General features: G+C 34.3%; 2 protein-coding genes and 2 non-coding genes across 4 annotated transcripts; 3 read left to right on the forward strand and 1 right to left on the reverse strand.

The window, feature by feature from the left end:
* Positions 1-6817: 6817 nt before the first annotated feature.
* On the reverse strand, positions 6818-7938 carry LOC148787530 (uncharacterized). Its single transcript, XM_088882397.1, has 3 exons — positions 7713-7938; positions 7255-7492; positions 6818-7091 (listed from the first exon to the last, which is right to left on the reverse strand). The coding sequence occupies exons 1-3, from the start codon at positions 7936-7938 to the stop codon at positions 6818-6820; spliced, it is 738 nt and encodes a 245-aa protein (XP_088738523.1).
* Positions 7939-11501: 3563 nt separating this feature from the next.
* On the forward strand, positions 11502-15210 carry LOC105166399 (Cyclophilin-like peptidyl-prolyl cis-trans isomerase family protein). Its single transcript, XM_011085737.3, has 2 exons — positions 11502-12287; positions 14768-15210. Exons 1-2 carry the CDS (start codon positions 11600-11602, stop codon positions 14974-14976), a joined length of 897 nt encoding a protein of 298 aa, XP_011084039.1. The 5' UTR covers positions 11502-11599; the 3' UTR covers positions 14977-15210.
* Positions 15211-16084: 874 nt separating this feature from the next.
* On the forward strand, positions 16085-16389 carry LOC148787531 (signal recognition particle RNA). Its single transcript, XR_016066576.1, has one exon.
* Positions 16390-18321: 1932 nt separating this feature from the next.
* LOC148787532 (signal recognition particle RNA) lies at positions 18322-18627 on the forward strand. The gene has a single exon (XR_016066554.1).
* Positions 18628-20691: the final 2064 nt, after the last annotated feature.

Raw genomic sequence — 20691 nt, forward strand, 5'->3', positions numbered from 1 at the left:
ATGTGTGATATTTTTTAAGGTTAACTTATAACCATCTTCGAAAGTTAAATAAATGTCACTAAGACCTTTTATTTTATAAAGTTTTTCATTAGCTATGGACACAAAGCCCAAATTTCTATATTTATAATTAGTAAAAGTTTTTCTAAAAGGACTCATGTGAAAAGTACAACCAGAATCAATCAATCTTTCATTTATATTAAGAGGAGACTGAACAACATTCACATCACATACCATAAAGACTTTACCAGAATTTTCTTCAGTGATAGCATTAGCATCTTCTATGTTATTATTATTCCTATTTTTCTTTTTTGATTTTCGACAGTCTTTTATATAGTGTCCCTTTCTCCCACGGTTATAGCATCTTCTTTCCCTAGTTTTTTCATCTCTATTTCTATCATCCCTGGTTCTAGATCTCGACTTACTCCTACTTCTGCTGCTACTCCCACCTTTGCTATGTTTCCTATATTTGTATTCAAAATTTTGATTTTTAGTCCTTCCTCTTACATTGTTTACTTCATTCTGGTTTTGACTAGGTTTATTAGTCTTAAGGTCCATTTTCTTACTCTTAAGGCTATTAATTACGGTATCTAGATTTACATTATTCCCACTGTATTTTATAACAACTTTTATATCACTAAAGGCTTCAGGGATATCATTAAGCAAGACAATAGGAGAGTAGTCATCAATATTTTTATCACCAGTAAGTTTTATGTCTTGAATTTTTGTTGTAAAATCATCCAAGTTTTCTTCAATTTTTGAGATAAATCAAGTTTATATCTAAAAAAATTTTCAAGCAAAAATAATTTACTTGGCAAAGAAGTTTCAGTAAAAAGTTCTTCTAATTTATTCCAAAGATCTTTTACAGAATTTGTTTATCAACTTTTCTTAAAATCGTGTACAAATTCAGAATAATGGAAGAATAAACATATTCATCATTTTCAAGCTTCTTTTCATCATAAACATTATAAGCATATTTTCCATCTATAACTTTGAAAACCTTTTCTTGAATCAAAATACCTTTCATTTGTTGTTGCAAAAAATCAGACTTATCGTCAAAAGGTTGCAAATTATAACCAGCCATATTATGATGACAGAATCAAAAAAGATATAACAGGAATAAATGACCTAGTAAATTTAGAGTAATATCAACAACGTATATAAGAAAAAGCAGTAAAAAGAAAACCACCAGAGCAGTTAAGTTAACAGATAAATGGGAAACCCAAGCTAAATCTCGACCAGATACTTGGTAGCCTCAAGGGTTCGGTCAGGTGAGGGATTAGCGAGGGGTTTTGATCTTGGTTTATAAGAATAAGCACTAAGTAATAAATAAAAGTAAAGCACAAAGCAGTAAAAAAGATTTCAGCACATAACAGATAAAGAATGCACTAAGCAGTAACCAAGATAAAATGGCACAAAGCTAGACCTCAAAGCATATTAGAACAAATCTAAGAAGAGTCAGAGCAGATATTACCGTATCGAAGCGGAGACAGAATCATGACATCTGATACCACTGTTGGGAATTAATCCTACCAGTGATGAGCTCGAAACTCACAAGCCCTAATCAAAACTATTACAAAAGAAATGGTGGGTACAAAACCCTTATTACAAACCGAATATACAAAAGAATGAATTTATGATACAAATTACTGAATAGATTTACAGATCTATAAAATAACAATAATTAGAATAAATGATTTTGCTCAGAGAGCCAGATCTGTAGAGAAAGAAACACAACTACAAAAGGCCTGCAACCTCTCACGGTTGCTCGAAAACAACCAAACAATCACAACCAGATACCCATGGCCATAGAGACTCACTCAAAAAACCACCAAGGTTTATCACGCAGATATCAGTTTACAAAGAACAACTTATGATCAGAATAGGAGAAGGAGAGAAAGTGATAGAATTCTGAATCGGTTATTCAAAATCCAGAAGCCATGGGGGGGCTTTATAAGGTAATTCATCAAAGACAGAGAGAGAGAAATGTGGCGGAGAAGTGATTCCAAGAGCATTAGAATCAATGGGGGAGAAACCAGAGAAAGAGAGAGACGAGGGAGGACAAACAACAGAGTGGGAGAGAGTGGCTGAAGAGAATGGAAATTAGGGTTAGGATTTCAGCCTTTAGGTATAAATAGAAGGGTTGTCGGGTCGGGTAGACGGGTTAGGAGAAAACGGGTGGCTGAGCAAAATCAGTGGGCCATCAAGTGGGCTGTAACAATTAGGTTGAGCCATCCAGTGAGAGATTGGGCTTTGACTTGGGTCTACCATTAAAGGTCATGGACCACATATTTTAACAATTTATTTGTTTAAGTCTACTTAATATTTCATTTAGTTTTTATTTCTATTTAAATATTTACTCTTTTGTATTTTTTTTGATTCATTATAATCATTTTACTCATCTTTTTATATTCAATTTGATAAATTGATATTAAAATTTTGAAATTATTTTAAATTAGTTCTTCTCTCTATCATCTTCTTTCTTCCCTCCCTCACTCCCACCCCTCCAGTTATCTTTCTTACCGTTCATGGATAGAAGTTTTCATTCTTAATTTATATTTTATTTTTTATAAGTACGATCAATTTAGATTATGTAATTTAATATAATTTGTGAAGAAGATGAATTACATAAACAAACAATACATTTAACTAATTTTTTATTTTTATTTTTAAATAAGACTTGATATATGTAGAAATTGATTAATCTATTCAAAACTACTATGTTTTACTCATTAAAAGTAAAAGTTTTATTTTGCATAAAAGATTCATTCATAGCACCATATATTGTAAAAAAAATTATTTAATTTAAAAAAAAAGAAAAAGTATATAATTGTGCATAGTACGGGTTCTACACTAGTTCATTAATTATGATGTGATTTATCTGTTTAAAGAGTGATTATATAAAGTTTATATATTATTCAAAGAGGGTGTTTGTAATTTATTTAGTAGGTAATAGGTAATAGGTAGATGTATATGTAATAATTACTAAGGATTAAAGGCAATTTTAGTCCCCTAATTTCAAGAAATTCTTATTTTAGTCCCGTAACTTACTAGGGTTCTATTTTAGTCCTCTATAATTTAAAAAAAAAACTCAATTTTGGTATACATTTGATCGGAAACTTGACTCAATCACCGGAAAAAGTCACATGGCCTTCACGTGACTTTTTAAATTGGGGGTTTTATTTTTATTGATTTAAAAAGTCACATGGCCTAATGGATTAAAGACAATTTTAATTCCCTAACTTCAGGCAATTCTCATTTTAGTCCCGTAACTTACTAGGGTTCCATTTTAGTCCTCTATAACTTAAAAAAGCTCAATTGTGCTGCACGTTTTTATTTCCATGTCATCGCCACGTTGTCGCCACGTGCGCTTTTTAAGCCAATAAAAACGAAACCCCCAATTTAAAAAGCCACGTGAAGGCCATGTGACCTTTTTCTGTGACTGAGGCAAATTTCCGACCAAATATGTACCAAAATTGAGCTATTTTAAGTTATAAAGGAATCAAATGGAATCCTAGTAAATTACAGGACTAAAATGAAAATTACTTAAAGTTAGGGAACTAAAATTACCTTTAATCCTAATTACTAACACCTAGGTAGCAATTTTTTAGGGCCCAATAGAATTATCTAGCCCTTTTAACCATTGGGTCAGGCTCAATTAAGATAAAATCAGCTGGTCAAAGTACACAAAGACCAAGGAGCAAATACTACCCTCGACCAATTGAAGCTTGCTTGCGAAATCAACCCAATCTAAGCCTATTTTTAACCCACTTGTGGCCCAATCAGCTTAGCTTGCATATCAACATTATTTCCCACCTCGACCTAAAGACACGCCAACAAGAAATAAACACATTATTTTGAGGTAAGACCATAGGTAACTACCCTTAAATAGGTCATTTTTCTGCTAATGTGGCAAGTCATGCTTCTGCTCGCGCAGGATATGGATGACATGGCATATAATTTGATCTGTATTACCCCATTAAACTAAATATCCTAAAATTTGGGTATGTTTAGATTATACTCAATCGATTCCTCAATTTTCTCATCTGACTTCTATAAATAGTAATTTGAATAGGTCAAAGGAATGATTTGATCGCTTTGACTCTACATACAAAATTTTCACTTATTTTCAGCTTAATTACTTATACTCATTACTCAACAAAACCTCTCATTTTCCCTAGCACTCCACATATTCTTCACAGGTTTCATCATATAACCAGCTAGCTTCTCATATATTTATGACATATTTTAACTTTAACTTCACTAATTCTTTTACCAACTTAAGTATTAAAGTGTTAATATTTATTCTGCAAGTTAGTCCCACATTGTGGTTAAATCAATGCCAAATTCCATTAATTAGATTACTTTCTTGGGAAATACATAAAAATGTTTGTTTTTTATTGCAATATACCTAATAACATCAGCATCAGATTTCTAGCTCCACAAGAAACGAAAGATGACAAAGTAAAGGCAAAGAGAAGTTATAATGGTAGGCAAGAAAAAAATTGCACTTTATATCCCATAAGTTAGCCCTTTGAATTTTGTCTTATTATTTTTAAGTTTATCACATTATATCCCATAATTTAAAACAAATTTATAATTTTAGTCCCACATCTCAAGGAAAATTAGAAATTATAATTTTGTTTCATTGTTTCAACGGGAACAACACGTGATGACACGAGCCCGGTTAAATCTTGATGAAAATTAAGGCTATTTTCGTCAAAAATTTAACAAAATTAAGGCTTGAGTTCAAAATTGTAAATTTTTTTGGAATTATCGGATGCAATATGATAAGTTAAAATTAGTAAGATTAGAATCTCACACACAAGAAAAAAAATAAAACCTAACTTGTGAGAAGTAAAATGTAGTTTTCTCATTAAAGGCCATTGAGGAGGCTGTTTTCCTCAGCCGAAAATAGGGTAAATTATATTTTTTGTCTCATAAGTGGACCTATTTTCAATTAACACTCAGGTCAATTCGCACATTGAGTCCCATATGTGGGTATTTTTTTTCAATTTGAGGACCATTGAGGAATTTCTGTCCAATTGATAACGGCAGTTGCTCTCTCCATTAGTCAATACAATCAAAATAAGGGTAAATTACATTTTTGGATGCATAAGTGGGCCTGTTTTCAATTTTGGTCCCATAAGTGGACCTGTTTCCAATTCTGATTGCACACGTAAATGTGCGAATTGGCCTGAGTGTGGGACTAAAATTGGAAACAGGTCCACTTATGAGACCAAAAATGTAATCTTATTTTGAATGTATTGACTAACGGAGAGAGCAGCTGCAATTATCAATTGGACGAAAATCCCTCAATGGTTCTCAAATTGAAAAAAGAAAACCACATATAGGACTCAATGTGCGAATTGACCTGAGTTTGAGAGCAAAATTAAAAACAAATCCACTTATAGAACCAAAAATATAATTTACCCGCCGAAAATACAAAGCCACATATTGTCCGTAGTCTTGCAAGTACGAGGTGAAGCCAAAGCAGGCTAAAACAAGAAAACGCACCAACGTATATATGCATTGGTAAGCACTCCAAAGACCTGAGAGGTAGTAAAATATCATTTGTCTTAGCCGGCTGCTACTTTGTCCTAAAAGATGCCAACAACACATTCTCAGATTCTAACACTGTTGCAACTACAAATTTATATGTTGACCTGAATCGTTTGTCTATTGTATAAATATCTTCAGACCAGTGCATAACTTTCACTTCTTACATATTTCTTGACAGAGAGAGAGAGAGAATGAACACGATTGCAGATGACATATTTCTGCAGTGTTTTCATGGAAGCTTATCGATGAATCAAACGGAGAAAGAGCGAAGACCCTATCATAGAAACTGCAGCTGCAAACTGCACAAGTCGAAAGACGCTAATGCGAGTGTGTGTTTGCATCACAAGAACGTTAAAGTCATGAAGAAATCATGGTACAAATGCTCCTTGTCGCTCCAAGTTCCTCAGTTTCAAAGGAGTAATGAGGAGAACAATGCATGGAAGATAGGGAGGACAGATCAATGGATGATCATGTAGAAGGAAAAAGGTAGCATTATTGTATAATTGTAACGACATATACATGTTTTTGTCAACCTTTCAAGATGAAAAATGTATCTGTAATTTCACCTTCCCAATGCAGTACATTAATATAAACAATATTATTGATATAATGTTACATGATAATTTTAATATTGTCACCAAAGTCACATAATTAAAATTGCAATCAATGGGAAATTTCTTACGCCCAAGTAAAATGTGTAAAGAAATCAACTGAAGCAAGATAAACGATGCTTGCCATTGGAAGGAAATCTTGATGCAGTGTTCTTGATCAAAGGCACAAGAAAGTGAAAGAAATGGTTTTCTATATCCTGTTAAGCTTCAGGAAGAAGAAGATACACATATATGTATTCCAGCTATGCCTAACTACCAAGAACTCGTGAGAAGAAAACTTACAACGTCTAGTTCGTATTTTTACTAATAAAGAATCAAGAAACCAAAACATTTATGTAGAATTTTATTGAAGAAGAAGTGAATAACAGAGTTGCTGTATCTGCTATATATATACATTTGAACCCAACGGCTATTAACTAACTTGACATTGAAACAAGGAAAGAAGTGCTAATAACTAAAAGAAGCGTGGTGACGCTTTCAAGAAGAAAACACAGCTAAACAAAGCTTGAAGTCGCAGTTAATTCCTTCTAAAATACTCGTCCTTCTCAAATGCACTTGTGACTGAGTCCAGCGTTTTTGCTGCTTTACTGTCTTCTTCCTGTGCTAAAGTCTTTGACTGGTTAGTAGCTATTTGAGCTAGTTCTTGGTTATCTTTCAACCCCCCACTCAAGCTGGACTGGGAAAAATTTGACTAGGCCAAGCTTGGGAAGCTGAGAATGGAAAAGAGGGCCTGACAGTGACTTAGTAAAAAGGTCAGCAAGTTGGTCTCTGGAAGGCACATGGGAAGGTGCAAGAAAACCGAAGTCATAGTGATCACGAACTAAATGGCAGTCGATTTCTAAGTGTTTAGTTCGCTCGTGGAAAACAGGGTTCTGCACAATATGGAGAGTTGCTCTATTGTCACAAAGAAACGGAATGGGCCTGGGAACAACAACACCAAGATCATCCAACAATGAAGAAAGCCAAACTAACTCACATGCTGTGGATCCCATGGCCCTGTATTCAGCCTCTGCAGTGGTTCAAGAGACGGTATTTACCTTCTTCGTTTTCCAGAAAATTAAGGCATGGCCTAAGAGACATAAACCTGTTAGCGACTTCGACTGTCTGGGCATGAAGCCTAGTCAGCATCACAATAGGCTTTGAGACAAAGAGAGGTATTGGAAGGGAAAAAGAGCCCCTTATGCTAAGTTCATTTGAGATAACCAACCAAATGTGAAGCTGCCTCCCAATGCTCTTTGCAAGGAGACTGTAAGTACTGACTAAGCTGTTGAGTGGAGTGGGACAGGTCTGGCCTTGTAAATCCAAGGCACTGTCTGAAGAGGCTGCAAGTTTTATTCACACTGGGAATGGCGTGTTCGTGCTCTTTGCATCAGTCATCTTCAAATCAGATATCTTGAATGTATTTACTTTGAGTGAGAACAATTCCTTTAGGAGCTCGGGCTATTTCAAGTCCTAAAAATTACTTTGTTGGCTCCATATCTTTTATAGTGAAAAGCTGGTGGAGATATGCCTTGACTTTTTCAATGAGTGACAAGGAGGTACGTGCAAGCAAAACGTCATCAACATAGACAAGTAAAAAAGTGAATCCATGAGGAGAAACCTTGGTAAATAAGCAGTAATCATTCTTAGATTTCTTGCAATCAAAGTGCTCCAATTTTGAGCGAAACTCAAAATGCCATTGACGTGAGGCTTGCTTGAGCCCATATAATGATTTGTTCAACTTGCAAGCATGTCCAGGTGGAACTGGATAACCATCTGGAGGCTCCATATAAATTTCTTCATCCAAGGGTCCATGCAAGAAAGCATTATTTACATCAAGTTGATGTAATTCCCATCCCTTTGAGGCTGTGACTGCATGAGAGCTCTTACTGTAACTACTTTGGCTACAGGGGAGAAGCTCTCAAAGTAGTCTACCCCTTCTATCTGATTGTACCCTTTTGCTACCAAGCGTGCTATGAATCTGTCAATTGTGCCATCAGGGTTAAATTTGAGCTTATACACCCATCTATATCCAATTGGTTTTTTGTTATCAGGTAATGGTTGAATGGTCCATGTCTGGTTTTCTTGTAGCCTTGATTTCAGTTTCCATGGCTTGAATCCATTGCTGTTGCTTGACTGCTTGTTGGTAAGTATAAGGTTCCTGCAGATGAGAGATACATGAGTTAAAAGCAGCGTATGTAGGGGAAATATTAGTTACAGTGATAGTATTATCAAGTATAGAGTTGCTGCAGATGAGTCATTCATCCAAGAAGGCTTTGAAGAGACTCTGGTGGATCTTTTGAGCACAGGTACTGTTGGACTAAGAGCTTCAAGAGCCTCTGCTGGTGAGCTAACATGATCATCAAAATCAGGATTTAAATCAGGAAAATGTAATGGTAAAGAACCTGAAATAGGATCAGATTGAACCTCTTTGTAGGGAAAGATGTCCTCATAAAACAAAACATCTCTGCTAACAATTATCTGATGTTTCTCAATGTCGTAAAGCTTATAGCCCTTTTGGCCATGCACATATCCGATGAATATACATTTAGAAGATCTAAAATCAAATTTATCTTTGGAAGGGTGAGTGTTGGTTGCAAAACAAAGGCATCCAAATACCTTCATATGTTTGTAATCAACTTGTTTATTAAAGGCCATTGAGGAGGCTGTCCTCAGCCGAAAATACAAAGCCACATATTGTCCGGTAGTCTTGCAAGTACGAGGTGAAGCCAAAGCAGGCTAAAACAAGAAAACGCACCAACGTATACATGCATTGGTAAGTACTCCAAAGACCTGAGAGGTAGTAAAATATCATTTGTCTTAGCCGGCTGCTACTTTGTCCTAAAAGATGCCAACAACACATTCTCAGATTCTAACACTGTTGCAACTTCAAATTTATATGTTGACCTGAATCGTTTGTCTATTGTATAAATATCTTCAGACCAGTGCATAACTTTCACTTCTTGCATATTTCTTGACAGAGAGAGAGAGAGAGAGAGAATGAACACGATTGCAGATGATATATTTCTGCAATGTTTTCATGGAAGCTTATCGATGAATCAAACGGAGAAAGAGCGAAGACCCTATCATAGAAACTGCAGCTGCAAACTGCACAAATCGAAAGACGCTAATGCGAGTGTGTGTTTGCATCACAAGAACGTTAAAGTCATGAAGAAATCATGGTACAAATGCTCCTTGTCGCTCCAAGTTCCTCAGTTTCAAAGGAGTAAAGAGGAGAACAATGCATGGAAGATAGGGAGGACAGATCAATGGATGATCATGTAGAAGGAAAAAGGTAGCGTTATTGTATAATTGTAACGACATATACATGTTTTTGTCAACCTTTCAAGATGAAAAATGTATCTGTAATTTCACCTTCCCAATGCAGTACCTTAATATAAATAATATTATTGATATAATGTTACATGATAATTTTAATATTGTCACCAAAGTCACATCTTAAGTGATATAATAATTTTAATTTATTACATTATAATAAATTTGAATTAAAATTGAAATCAATGAAAAAAAAATTTCGCCATGTAAGATGTCTGCAGATCCCATCTATTTAGCAAGAAAATGAATTAACATCTGCGTGTAGCAGCACTCAGTAGGTCGATATTAAACACGACACTAACTTACTTCAGAATGATTGTATTGGGGAAACCTTGAGACAACCTTCTTTTCTCTTCTCTATCCAAACTTGTATATGACACTACAAGAAATATAACATTTAACTACAACTAATTGCTATGATTAATAATAAATAGTTATTGACCATGGTCACGTAACGGTTATTGGGGTTATCGGCCGAGGTCTTTATGAGGGTGATTAAAATATTTGTCCGCCTGGAAATCAGGACACAAGTCAAGAACTACCGCCCTGAAGACTCCCACCGCAACGGAATATGCGAACTGTTGGGGAGCAGTTGGAAGCAGATAAAACCGAAAATTTCGTGAATCAAACGCTACGCACCTTAAGCGCTAGAAGGAATCCTAAACAGATGTAAGAACTAGACTAGATGCGTCAACCAACTAAGACAGATTGAAGTTTTTATCAGAAAAAAAAAATATCATTTTTACTTTTCTTTTTCAATTAGAAATTTTAGGCTTTTAGATGTTAATTTTTTTTCTTTTTTCTTTAGTTACCAAAACTCCAAACATAAAAAGAAAAAGAGAGAAAATATTGCTCCCAGTTGTCTTCCTCAACACCACCACCGCCGTCCCCTGCAACTTATCTTCCTCATCATACCCCGTCGCCGCCCGTTCAATTGTCACTCGTCAGCCATGAAACCCCACCCACATCCCGATATAGATCCGTCATGGCCTTTTCCGGTAGCCGTCTCAGCCGCGGCATCCCACCACAAAGCCAAGCAGACCCCCCGCCTTCGCCGTTCACATCATTTGATCCGGAATGCAAAGGTGAATTTAATGCAATAATAGGGAACGATTAGTCAAAAACTTCTCTTACATGTCATAAAAATCTCTGCTAGATATGTTGGGGTCATTGTGATTGGAATGAGGGGCAAAGAGCAGAAACCGTGCAATGTTAACAAGAGAAATCCCGCTACATAAAATTACTCCCAACGCAATAAGCCGTTCGCAATTTTTAGTGCTGTAACATCCTTTCTAGCAAGACAGAGACCGAAAAAAACGAACATAAATAAGTATGTGTTGAAATAATATATATGCTTGAATTTATTTTTAGAATTGATTTAAAATTATTCAAAATAAATATTGTATATTTGATGTTGTGTTATGAGAGATAAAAGTTAGTGTTTATTGTCAAATTATATATATATAAGTGTCGTATATTTAATGTTATGTTTTTTTAAATAAAAATTATTATTTATTATCAAATTATTTATCTTTTGTATCATGTTTATGTTTGTATATATTATATATATAAAATCCAAAACAAAAAATTCACTAAGATAATATGTTAAAAAAAGTACGCAAACTATCTCGAAGATCACCAAAAAATAAACCAGACAAAACCAATATTGAATTGTATCAAGATAATGTAAAATCTAAAATTAACAGTGATTAATTGGGACATCAAGCAAAGTAAAGAAAGAGTAAACGAAGCCTAAGAGAAATTCAAATATAGTCCAAGGGAAAATTAATTATATGATTAAAAAAAATTAAATATACCATGCGATATTTCGCACGAATTCGGATTCGTACTTGGATTGGATTGGAATTTAGATTAGAATCAATTAATTTAGTTGGAGGAGGTTTGATTCGAGTCAAATTTTTTCTAATTAGAATAACAATTTGCATCACAATATGAATTTGGAAGATATATTTAAAATGTGAAACAGTTTGGGCCACAATCAATCTGAGTTGTGTGGCATCCAAATATCCCACATAACCACACACCCTTCTCTCTGTCCCCACTCCCCCCCTTCACCCCCACCTACCTCTCTCCGCCATGCGCTACCTCTCACCATGGGCTGCTCCTCCACTTGCTACCTTCCCCCCAATCCCCTCCCATCACACCAGCACCACCATCCACACCACCAGCGTCTTCCCTTAAACCGCCGCTCCCTTCTCTTCCTTTCCACCACCCTCCCTCTCTCCACCCCGCTTACTTCCTCCGCCTCCCCCCCTCCCTCACCGGACACCACCGTCACCGACAGAGTCTTCCTAGACTTCAGCCTCTGCCCATCGTACTTCCTCAACCGCACACTCGGCGAGTACGACCTCTCCGTCTGTGCCGAGTCCGAGCCCCTCGGTCGCCTCGTCCTCGGCCTCTATGGCAACCTCGTCCCCATCACCGTCTCCAACTTCAAAGCCATGTGCAATGGCTCCTCGGGCTCAACCTACAAGGGCACTTTGGTCCAGAAAATATTCCCGGGTCAGTTCTTCGTTGCGGGTCGACAGGGCCGGAGAGATAAAGGAGAGGTTAAGCCGCCGGTTGAGCTTGCTAGAAACACGGAGACAGTTGATTCCAAAGCCTTTCTATTGGAACACTCCAGGCCCGGTTTAGTTTCGTTGTGCTTGTCTGAAAATGATGATGATGACGATTTGAAGCTCAGCCCGAATTATCATAATGTAGAGTTCTTGATCACTACTGGGCCCGGCCCATGCCCCCAGCTTGACAGTAAGAATATTGTCTTTGGGTCTGTGCTTGAAGGTGAGTTCTCTAAATTACTGCCATTTAGCCTTCACACTTTGGTTGTGAATTTGGATGAAATACTTTGATAATATGTGATGTTTAAAGTTTGATTGATGTGTATCAAGTTTTAAGCAAATACTCGTCAATAGTTGTTTAATGAGTAATTTTGGATCTCTGTCGATTTGTTCTTGGTTTATAGTCTCTTCGCTCCTCAGAATTATGTTCCTTTTTTCATTGCTTAAGAACTCATTGCATCTCAACGTTATATGCCTACTTTGATCTCACTCCGAACTTTGGGAAGAGCTAGGCATTTATTGTTTTAAGTAGTGGCTGAGACTTAGTAGCGTTGTCTTACTATGATTACTGTAATTGAGAGAGCAGTTTTGGAGGGGGAAAACAATGTATGGAAATCCAGCTTTATTTTGGGACATCAAGAAAAGTTAACAGTAGTTATAAGTTTGGGGCAGGGGAAGTATTATTTGTGAGCATTTGCAAGAATATAATAGGAAGGGCCGATGAAGGTGCTGCATTATGATGTGGAACTATTGTTAGGATTGTTTTGGTGGCATAGAAATTATCTCCAAGAACTAGAACAAGAAGACATTCAATTTGATCCGTATCAACTTTTTTCCAAATTTCAGCTTTAACAGCTCAGTTCCATGATGCCAAATTATGCACGAGATATATTCAGATTAGTGGTGTGAGAGCCAAAGTTTTAACTTGGTTGCCATATGTTGTGAGTCAATGTGATCCAACATTCAACACAGAGCTCTTTCAAAACCACATTTTAGATTAGTTTTTAAGGAACATACATCTTTTGTTGTTCTAGTATCTAAACCGTTTTGTTATATTCTTCAAACTAGTGAAAAGTTTCACCGCCCAACTGTTTAATTATTCGATAATGTGGTTCTTTAATACCATGGTTGAAAGTGAAGAAAGGTTTGAGGATATTATTTTCAACACCATATGATGATAGTTCTAATCCACAGCTCGGGACCACTAGAAAGAGCAGAATGAGCTAGTTGACGATAAAGTTGGGATTCTGATGAGCTCGTCCTTTAAACTTGATTGGTACTAAGTTCAGATCTGGTTTCTGAAGTTGAATGCCAAAACCGTTATCTCCTTAATTTAAGTTCTAGTTCACATAGATCATACAAATTTAGATGGTACAGAATCCAGTGTTGTTTAATGACAGGATCATGTCACATTTGTACTCCTTTTGTTTGTGCATTCAATGCCTATTTGGTTTCAATGTCACCTGCAGATCACTAGTACTTAGTTTAAAGAATTTTGAAAATAATTTTCATAGATCTATTATATGACAATTTTACGTCGAATCTATATTGCAATGTTCATATTTTTGGGGAGCAGGTTTCTTAAATATATATTTATGATTGAATAGGTGTCTTTCTAGGATCTTTTTGAAATGTTTCGGGAAACTCTTGGAGGATTTTGATTAGGAAAATTTCTACTCTTTTAAGATGGGATAGGTAGATTATATATCTTCAAAGCTTTTGTTTTTTTTTTTTTTCATTATGTTCATGTTTCTAGCATACATTCAACTGATTTGTGTGTTCTTGTTGATTTATGTTCAAATTATGATGTGATTTGCCTACGTAATTCTAAAGGCATCTTTGTAAATTCTATATTGTTTAAGAGGATATTTTAATATTCTTACTAGTAAGGACTTGTTATATTTGAAATGATAATAAATATATATATAAATTTCTCATTTTGGAAATGAATTTATAAGTTAACCACAACATATATCTTTCTATATAGATAATGATTTAGACAATCAATCAATTTATTCTTCATGTGATTATGATACTAAATACATTATTTTGGGAGCAATTATTATTAGTTGACACTTGCATGAAAATTACAATTATCTTGACGGTTTAAGTTATTGAATAACCTTTTGGAATTTGAAATTTGTAGTCGTTTTAAAAATCATCACCAATCGTTCTTTTTCACATTACTTTTTGACGTTCTTGTTTATTTGTAATATACTACAATAGTAGAAGTGCTTGAACTAAATATTCTTATACCACAGATGCAAGAATGCCGTAACATCATACTGTTCATATGGAAAGATAAAGAACTATCAATATAGATTATTTTCCCATCTTAAACTGCTATAATTCCCAAATAAGTTAGTTATAAAATAGCCTTTTTACATTGGAATTCTTATATTGATGTCAGCATTTTCGTCCAAAATCCTAATGTGTTAGGGGTGTGACCGTAAACAAAGCATTTAAGAATGGGCTTAGATGTAATCCTCAAACTTCAAAGGAGTCAAGTGCAAATACACTTTCTCATAGGAAGTCTACATGTAATTAGCTCAAAAGTTCATAGTTCAAATTTATTTTCTGTATCATGTCATACTGAAACTTATGCTGTAAAATATTCATATCCTCTGAATACCATGGCACAATGATATCAGTTATTCTCTGCCACCTGCTGGTGCACAACTGAAGAATCGAACCATGTTGCAGGGTTGGATGTTGTCACAGCCATAGCTTCCATTCCCACGTACAAACCAGCAGAAAGAATCCGACAATACAACGACTTTGCAGAGTTTATTGGAGACGGAAGAGCAAAAACTGCGCGCGCCATCTGGAACAGACCTCTCAAAACTCTGTATATCAGTGATTGTGGAGAACTGAAAGTTGCAAAACCTACACTTCCCCCAACTCTACCCTGATACTGCTATGTTACGTTGTTGAGGTTCCCAAATAGTACTCTTGTGCATCCTGTAAGTTACGAATATTTTCCTCAGCAACTACGGTAAAATTCAGGTGAGAAGAATCTGCGTTTGTTTCTAGTGTTCCGCTGCTCTCTGCATTGTTTCTTTCTTTTTTGTGAACCAGAATTCGTTTTGGTTGCTCGATATATGTAGACCTTCTTGCTCAGATGAAAATTTCTGATTAACTTTTAATCCGTTCCTTTGATGTATACGTATACATAATTTAACTTAAAAAAACATATATAACTAAGTTATGTTTTTATGTACATATATTATATATGACATAAATGTGTAGGAAAAATTGCAATTTTAATCCTGTAATTTAGGGATTGGCATTTTTTGTACCATTTTATAAATTGTATTTTGCAATTTTAAAATTTTAGCAACTTTAGTCTTTATCTTGCCAATTTGATCAGAAATTACATGTGAGTTGCATATGATCCAGTTAACTTGCAATTTTTGTCCTATAAATTAATTTCGTGCAGAACAAAAAATGTCAATATCTTAAGTTATAGGACTAAAAATGCCAGTCCCTCCTAAGTTACGGATTAAATTTAAAATTTAATTTGGTCATGTGTCACACATAATTTTTCGGTGATATTGGTCGAAAAAAGGACTAAAATTGTCATAATTTTGAAGTTACAAGACTAAAATTGTATTTTTCTTGTATGTGATGTGTGTATTTCGAGATCTATATTTATATGTATCTATATCTATATCTATATATATCTACATCTATATCTATATCTGTACTATATCAAAAAGTGTAAATCTTTCATGTGTTGTTTTTTCTTTAAAGACATTTATACCCTTACTTAAATAACCTCTATAATAATAAATAAAAATTACTTATAAAAATATAAAACCCTATTACAAGAAGACTACTTAAGAGTTCTAATACCTCTTAAAGTCTAAACTATTTAGATAATGATAGTTTAAAAGAATAATTGATCTCCCATCGGCTTCCAATTAAAAATGGTGAATGAAGGTAATCAATTCCATCCCACATTGTTCGAAAACTATTTCTGCAATTTATTAATAAGGAAATCAACAAGCAAAACTATATGTCGAGCTCGGGTGCGTGAGCTTATAACCCAAGCGGGGATATCAAAGTGGTTGAACATTGAGCTTACTCAACTAGTTGGGCCACTGGTTGCTAGATGCTGGCATGCCCGTTCCAAGCTAGGAGTTTGGGCCATGTGGTCCAGGCGAAGGTATGGGCTTCGTGGCTCTTAAAGTGGAGGGCACTGCGTCAGGCTGGCTTCACAGAGCAGCGAAAACCTCCCGCTCTTTGTATTGGAAGGATAACGTGTCGGTGCTCCATTGGCTCACCAAAGCTAGTCGATCTTCTCTTATTTTCGACATGTATTTGACCATCTTTCAATTTTTTTATGTGCATTTATCTATTTTATTAGTAAAGTAGGTATGGTTCTTGGAACTTCTATAATGCACAATTTTTCATATATAATGCAATGTTTTTATTGCAATTAAAAGTATTGACATTGTAATTAGTCTGTGGATTGTATACCCTTGATATTATATATGAAATTGTATGCTACAAAAATATATAATAACGGAGAAGACTGGTAAGTTTACGCTATCACGTGTTTGATCACGATTTCTCCTAACTAAATATTAAAGCCTAATTACATAATTCTTTTGTTTAACATAATATTAGGTGAACAAGGCAACTTCAAATTTACATTTTTTTTTTGTTGATCGCTAATACTCTTTTGAATAGTCAATTAACATAATTTACTTTTTCTGGATAGTCACATAATTAAGTATTTTTAATAGGTAATGCAGATAATAGAGTTGTAAATTAAAATTTTTAATTTCCTCTAATATTTTAATTGATATATTGAAATCCCAATATTAAAAGTTAAAAATTCATTAATTAATATTGAAAAAAGGATTGAGTAAAATTTTGAAATCTAAATTACTTTCTTTATAATCCTTTTCCAAAAATATTTTAAACATAAATAAGTCAAACAAAATATGCTACCAAGCATTAGTTAATAATTTGAATCAAAATTGTAATACCACTCATGAATCATAAATTGATGAAATAAATGACATATAAGTTCAGGCTGAGAACTCGTGTCCGTCGATTGAAAATTCCTTTTCGGCAAGTTGGCCATTAATCGAATTTTAAAATACATTCTACGTGGGTATAGAGAAGATACTCGCATAATCCCGGGCTCACTAATCTGGGCATGTCGAATGGTCTAAGCTCTAATCGCCAAGCAGATTTCAGAACTATGTGGGAGAAAGTTCTACATATGCGGAGCCACCTCTAGAATATTAATGAAGCACCTTTAGTGTCATTATGCCTAGCAGTCTGTCATGGGTAATATCACGTAATAACAAGGATTATAAAGGAGGGACGATTTCACTACCTCATTTTATACCGTTTAGAAAGCTATAAGATAAGAAACATACAACCATATGTAAATAACTCGTGCACGTACATGTTGTTCGTATCTAAGTTTCAAAATGCAGTCAATAGGTTAGGAGGATGTTCCCGAGGCCATTACTATCACTAACTTTTTTATTCAAGAAAAATGTCTATACATTAGATGATTCCTAAAATATTTTTCGCCCGATGTTGTGGTACTATGAACATAATTCATTTTTTGTCAATATACATTTGATATAATCTTGTATATTTATATAGAAAAGTTTCACACCACAATAAGATTTTACGAGGGTAAAGTTCCTGTATTTCAATGCAACAAGATGAACAATTATCCATCTACTTCATTAGATGAAGTACTATCTCATCTCATATTAATATGAGTGTTTGGAAATGGATAATCTATGTTTTTTACATTTTTTGATTTTCTCGGAATAATATATGGTCTTGCTAAAATTAATAATTATTAAGCTTGATAAAGCACGCAAAGCTTTATATACAATGGTGGTAGATTTAAGTGGGGAGGAATAAGAAAATTGTATATATGTATATACATATATCATGTATTAGCTACCGAATGGAAAAACATAATATATCAAATGAAATCTACATTGTTATATGTTTTATGCTCGAAACTTCATGCTTGAAAAATGAATTTCCAACAAATTTATGCATGTGTCAATCAATAAAAATACAGTCAAAGAGTTGATGTTCCCAAAATGACGAATTCAAATAAGGTTTACTTAAATTACAAGTTTAGAAGAATAAGTGATTTCCCATTGGCTTCCAATTAAAAATGGTGAATGAAGGTAATCAATTCCATCCCACATTGTTCGAAAACTATTTCTGCAATTTATTAATAAGGAAATCAACAAGCAAAACTATATGTCGAGCTCGGTTGCGTGAGCTTATAACCCAAGCGGGGATATCAAAGTGGTTGAACATTGAGCTTACTCAACTAGTTGGGCCATTGGTTGCTAGATGCTGGCATGCCCGTTCCAAGCTAGGAGTTTGGGCCATATGGTCCAGGCGAAGGTATGGGCTTCGTGGCTCTTAAAGTGGAGGGCACTGCGTCAGGCTGGCTTCACAGAGCAGCGAAAACCTCCCGCTCTTTGTAGTGGAAGGATAACGTGTCGGTGCTCCATTGGCTCACCAAAGCTAGATGGGCTGGCCCTAACTGAACAATCACTTTTTTTCTTATTATTTTTCAAACTAAAAATTAAATGAATGTGGTAATAATGTTATTTTAATTTAACCAAACTCACCAAATCGAATTATGAGCTATTCATTACGTAGAATTCAACATACAGTGAGATTAGTCGATCTTTTCTTATTTTCGACATGTATTTGACCATCCTTCAATTTTTTTATGTGCATTTATCTATTTTATTAGTAAAGTAGGTATGGTTCTTGGAAATTCTATAATGCACAATTTTTCATATATAATGCAATGTTTTTATTGCAATTAAAAGTGTTGACATTGTAATTAGTCTGTGGATTGTATACCCTAGATATTATATATGAAATTGTATGCTACAAAAATATATAATTACGGAGAAGACTGGTAAGTTTACGCTATCACGTGTTTGATCACGATTTCTCCTAACTAAATATTAAAGCCTAATTACATAATTCTTTTGTTTAACATAATATTAGGTGAACAAGGCAACTTCAAATTTACATTTTTTTTTTGTTGATCGCTAATACTCTTTTGAATAGTCAATTAACATAATTTACTTTTTCTGGACAGTCACATAATTAAGTATCTTTAATAGGTAATGCAGATAATAGAGTCGTAAATTAAAATTTTTAATTTCCTCTAATATTTTAATTGATATATTGAAATCCCAATATTAAAAGTTAAATTCATTAATTAATATTGAAAAAAAGATTGAGTAAAATTTTGAAATCTAAATCACTTTCTTTATAATCCTTTTCCAAAAATATTTTCAACATAAACAAGTCAAACAAAATATGCTACCAAGCATTAGTTAATAATTTGAATCAAAATTGTAATACCACTCATGAATCATAAATTGATGAAATAAATGACATATAAGTTCAGGCTGAGAACTCGTGTCCGTCGATTGAAAATTCCTTTTCGGCAAGTTGGCCATTAATCGAATTTTAAAATACATTCTACGTGGGTATAGAGAAGATACTCGCATAATCCCGGGCTCACTAACTTGGGCATGTCGAATGGTCTAAGCTCTAATCGACAAGCAGATTTCAGAACTATGTGGGAGAAAGTTCTACATATGCGGAGCCACCTCTAGAATATTAATGAAGCACCTTTAGTGTCATTATGCCTAGCAGTCTGTCATGGGTAATATCACGTAATAACAAGGATTATAAAGGAGGGACGATTTCACTACCTCATTCAATACCGTTTAGAAAGCAATAAGATAAGAAACATACTACCATATGTAAATAACTCGTGCACGTACATGTTGTTCGTATCTAAGTTTCAAAATGCAGTCAATAGGTTAGGAGGATGTTCCCGAGGCCATTACTATCACTAACTTTTTTATTCAAGAAAAATGTCTATACATTAGATGATTCCTAAAATATTTTTTGCCCGATGTTGTGGTACTATGAACATAATTCATTTTTTGTCAATATACATTTGATAAAATCTTGTATATTTATATAGAAAAGTTTCACACCACAATAAGATTTTACGAGGGTAAAGTTCCTGTATTTCAATGCAACAAGATGAACAATTATCCATCTACTTCATTAGATGAAGTACTACCTACATCTCATATTAATATGAGTGTTTGGAAATGGATAATCTATGTTTTCTATATTTTTTGATTTTCTCGGAATAATATACGGTCTTGCTAAAATTAATAATTATTAAGCTTGATAAAGCACGCAAAGCTTTATATACAATGGTGGTAGATTTAAGTGGGGAGGAATAAGAAAATTGTATATATGTATATACATATATCTTGTATTAGCTACCGAATGGAAAAACATAATATATCAAATGAAATATACATTGTTATATGTTTTATGCTCGAAACTTCATGCTTGAAAAATGAATTTCCAACAAATTTATGCATGTGTCAATCAATAAAAATACAGTCAAAGAGTTGATGTTCCAAAAATGACGAATTCAAATAAGGTTTACTTAAATTACAAGTTTAGAAGAATAAGTGATTTCCCATCGGCTTCCAATTAAAAATGGTGAATGAAGGTAATCAATTCCATCCCACATTGTTCGAAAACTATTTCTGCAATTTATTAATAAG

The sequence above is a fragment of the Sesamum indicum genome, linkage group LG7, assembly GCF_026168435.1.
Source record: "Sesamum indicum cultivar Baizhima isolate 11 linkage group LG7, ASM2616843v1, whole genome shotgun sequence".
Taxonomy (NCBI): domain Eukaryota; kingdom Viridiplantae; phylum Streptophyta; class Magnoliopsida; order Lamiales; family Pedaliaceae; genus Sesamum; species Sesamum indicum.

What these genes read in the sequence shown, in the direction of transcription:
- LOC105166399 (XM_011085737.3), top strand. Translation starts at nt 11,600, where the DNA reads ATGGGCTGCTCCTCCACTTGCTACCTTCCCCCCAATCCCCTCCCATCA. An exon ending in CTTTGGGTCTGTGCTTGAAG is followed by an intron (nt 12,288 to 14,767) that starts GTGAGTTCTCTA and finishes ACCATGTTGCAG; the next exon opens with GGTTGGATGTTGTCACAGCC.
- LOC148787530 (XM_088882397.1), bottom strand. Translation starts at nt 7,938, where the DNA reads ATGGAGCCTCCAGATGGTTATCCAGTTCCACCTGGACATGCTTGCAAG. An exon ending in TGATGACGTTTTGCTTGCAC is followed by an intron (nt 7,493 to 7,712) that starts GTACCTCCTTGT and finishes TAAAACTTGCAG; the next exon opens with CCTCTTCAGACAGTGCCTTG. An exon ending in ACAGTCGAAGTCGCTAACAG is followed by an intron (nt 7,092 to 7,254) that starts GTTTATGTCTCT and finishes TGTTGTTCCCAG; the next exon opens with GCCCATTCCGTTTCTTTGTG.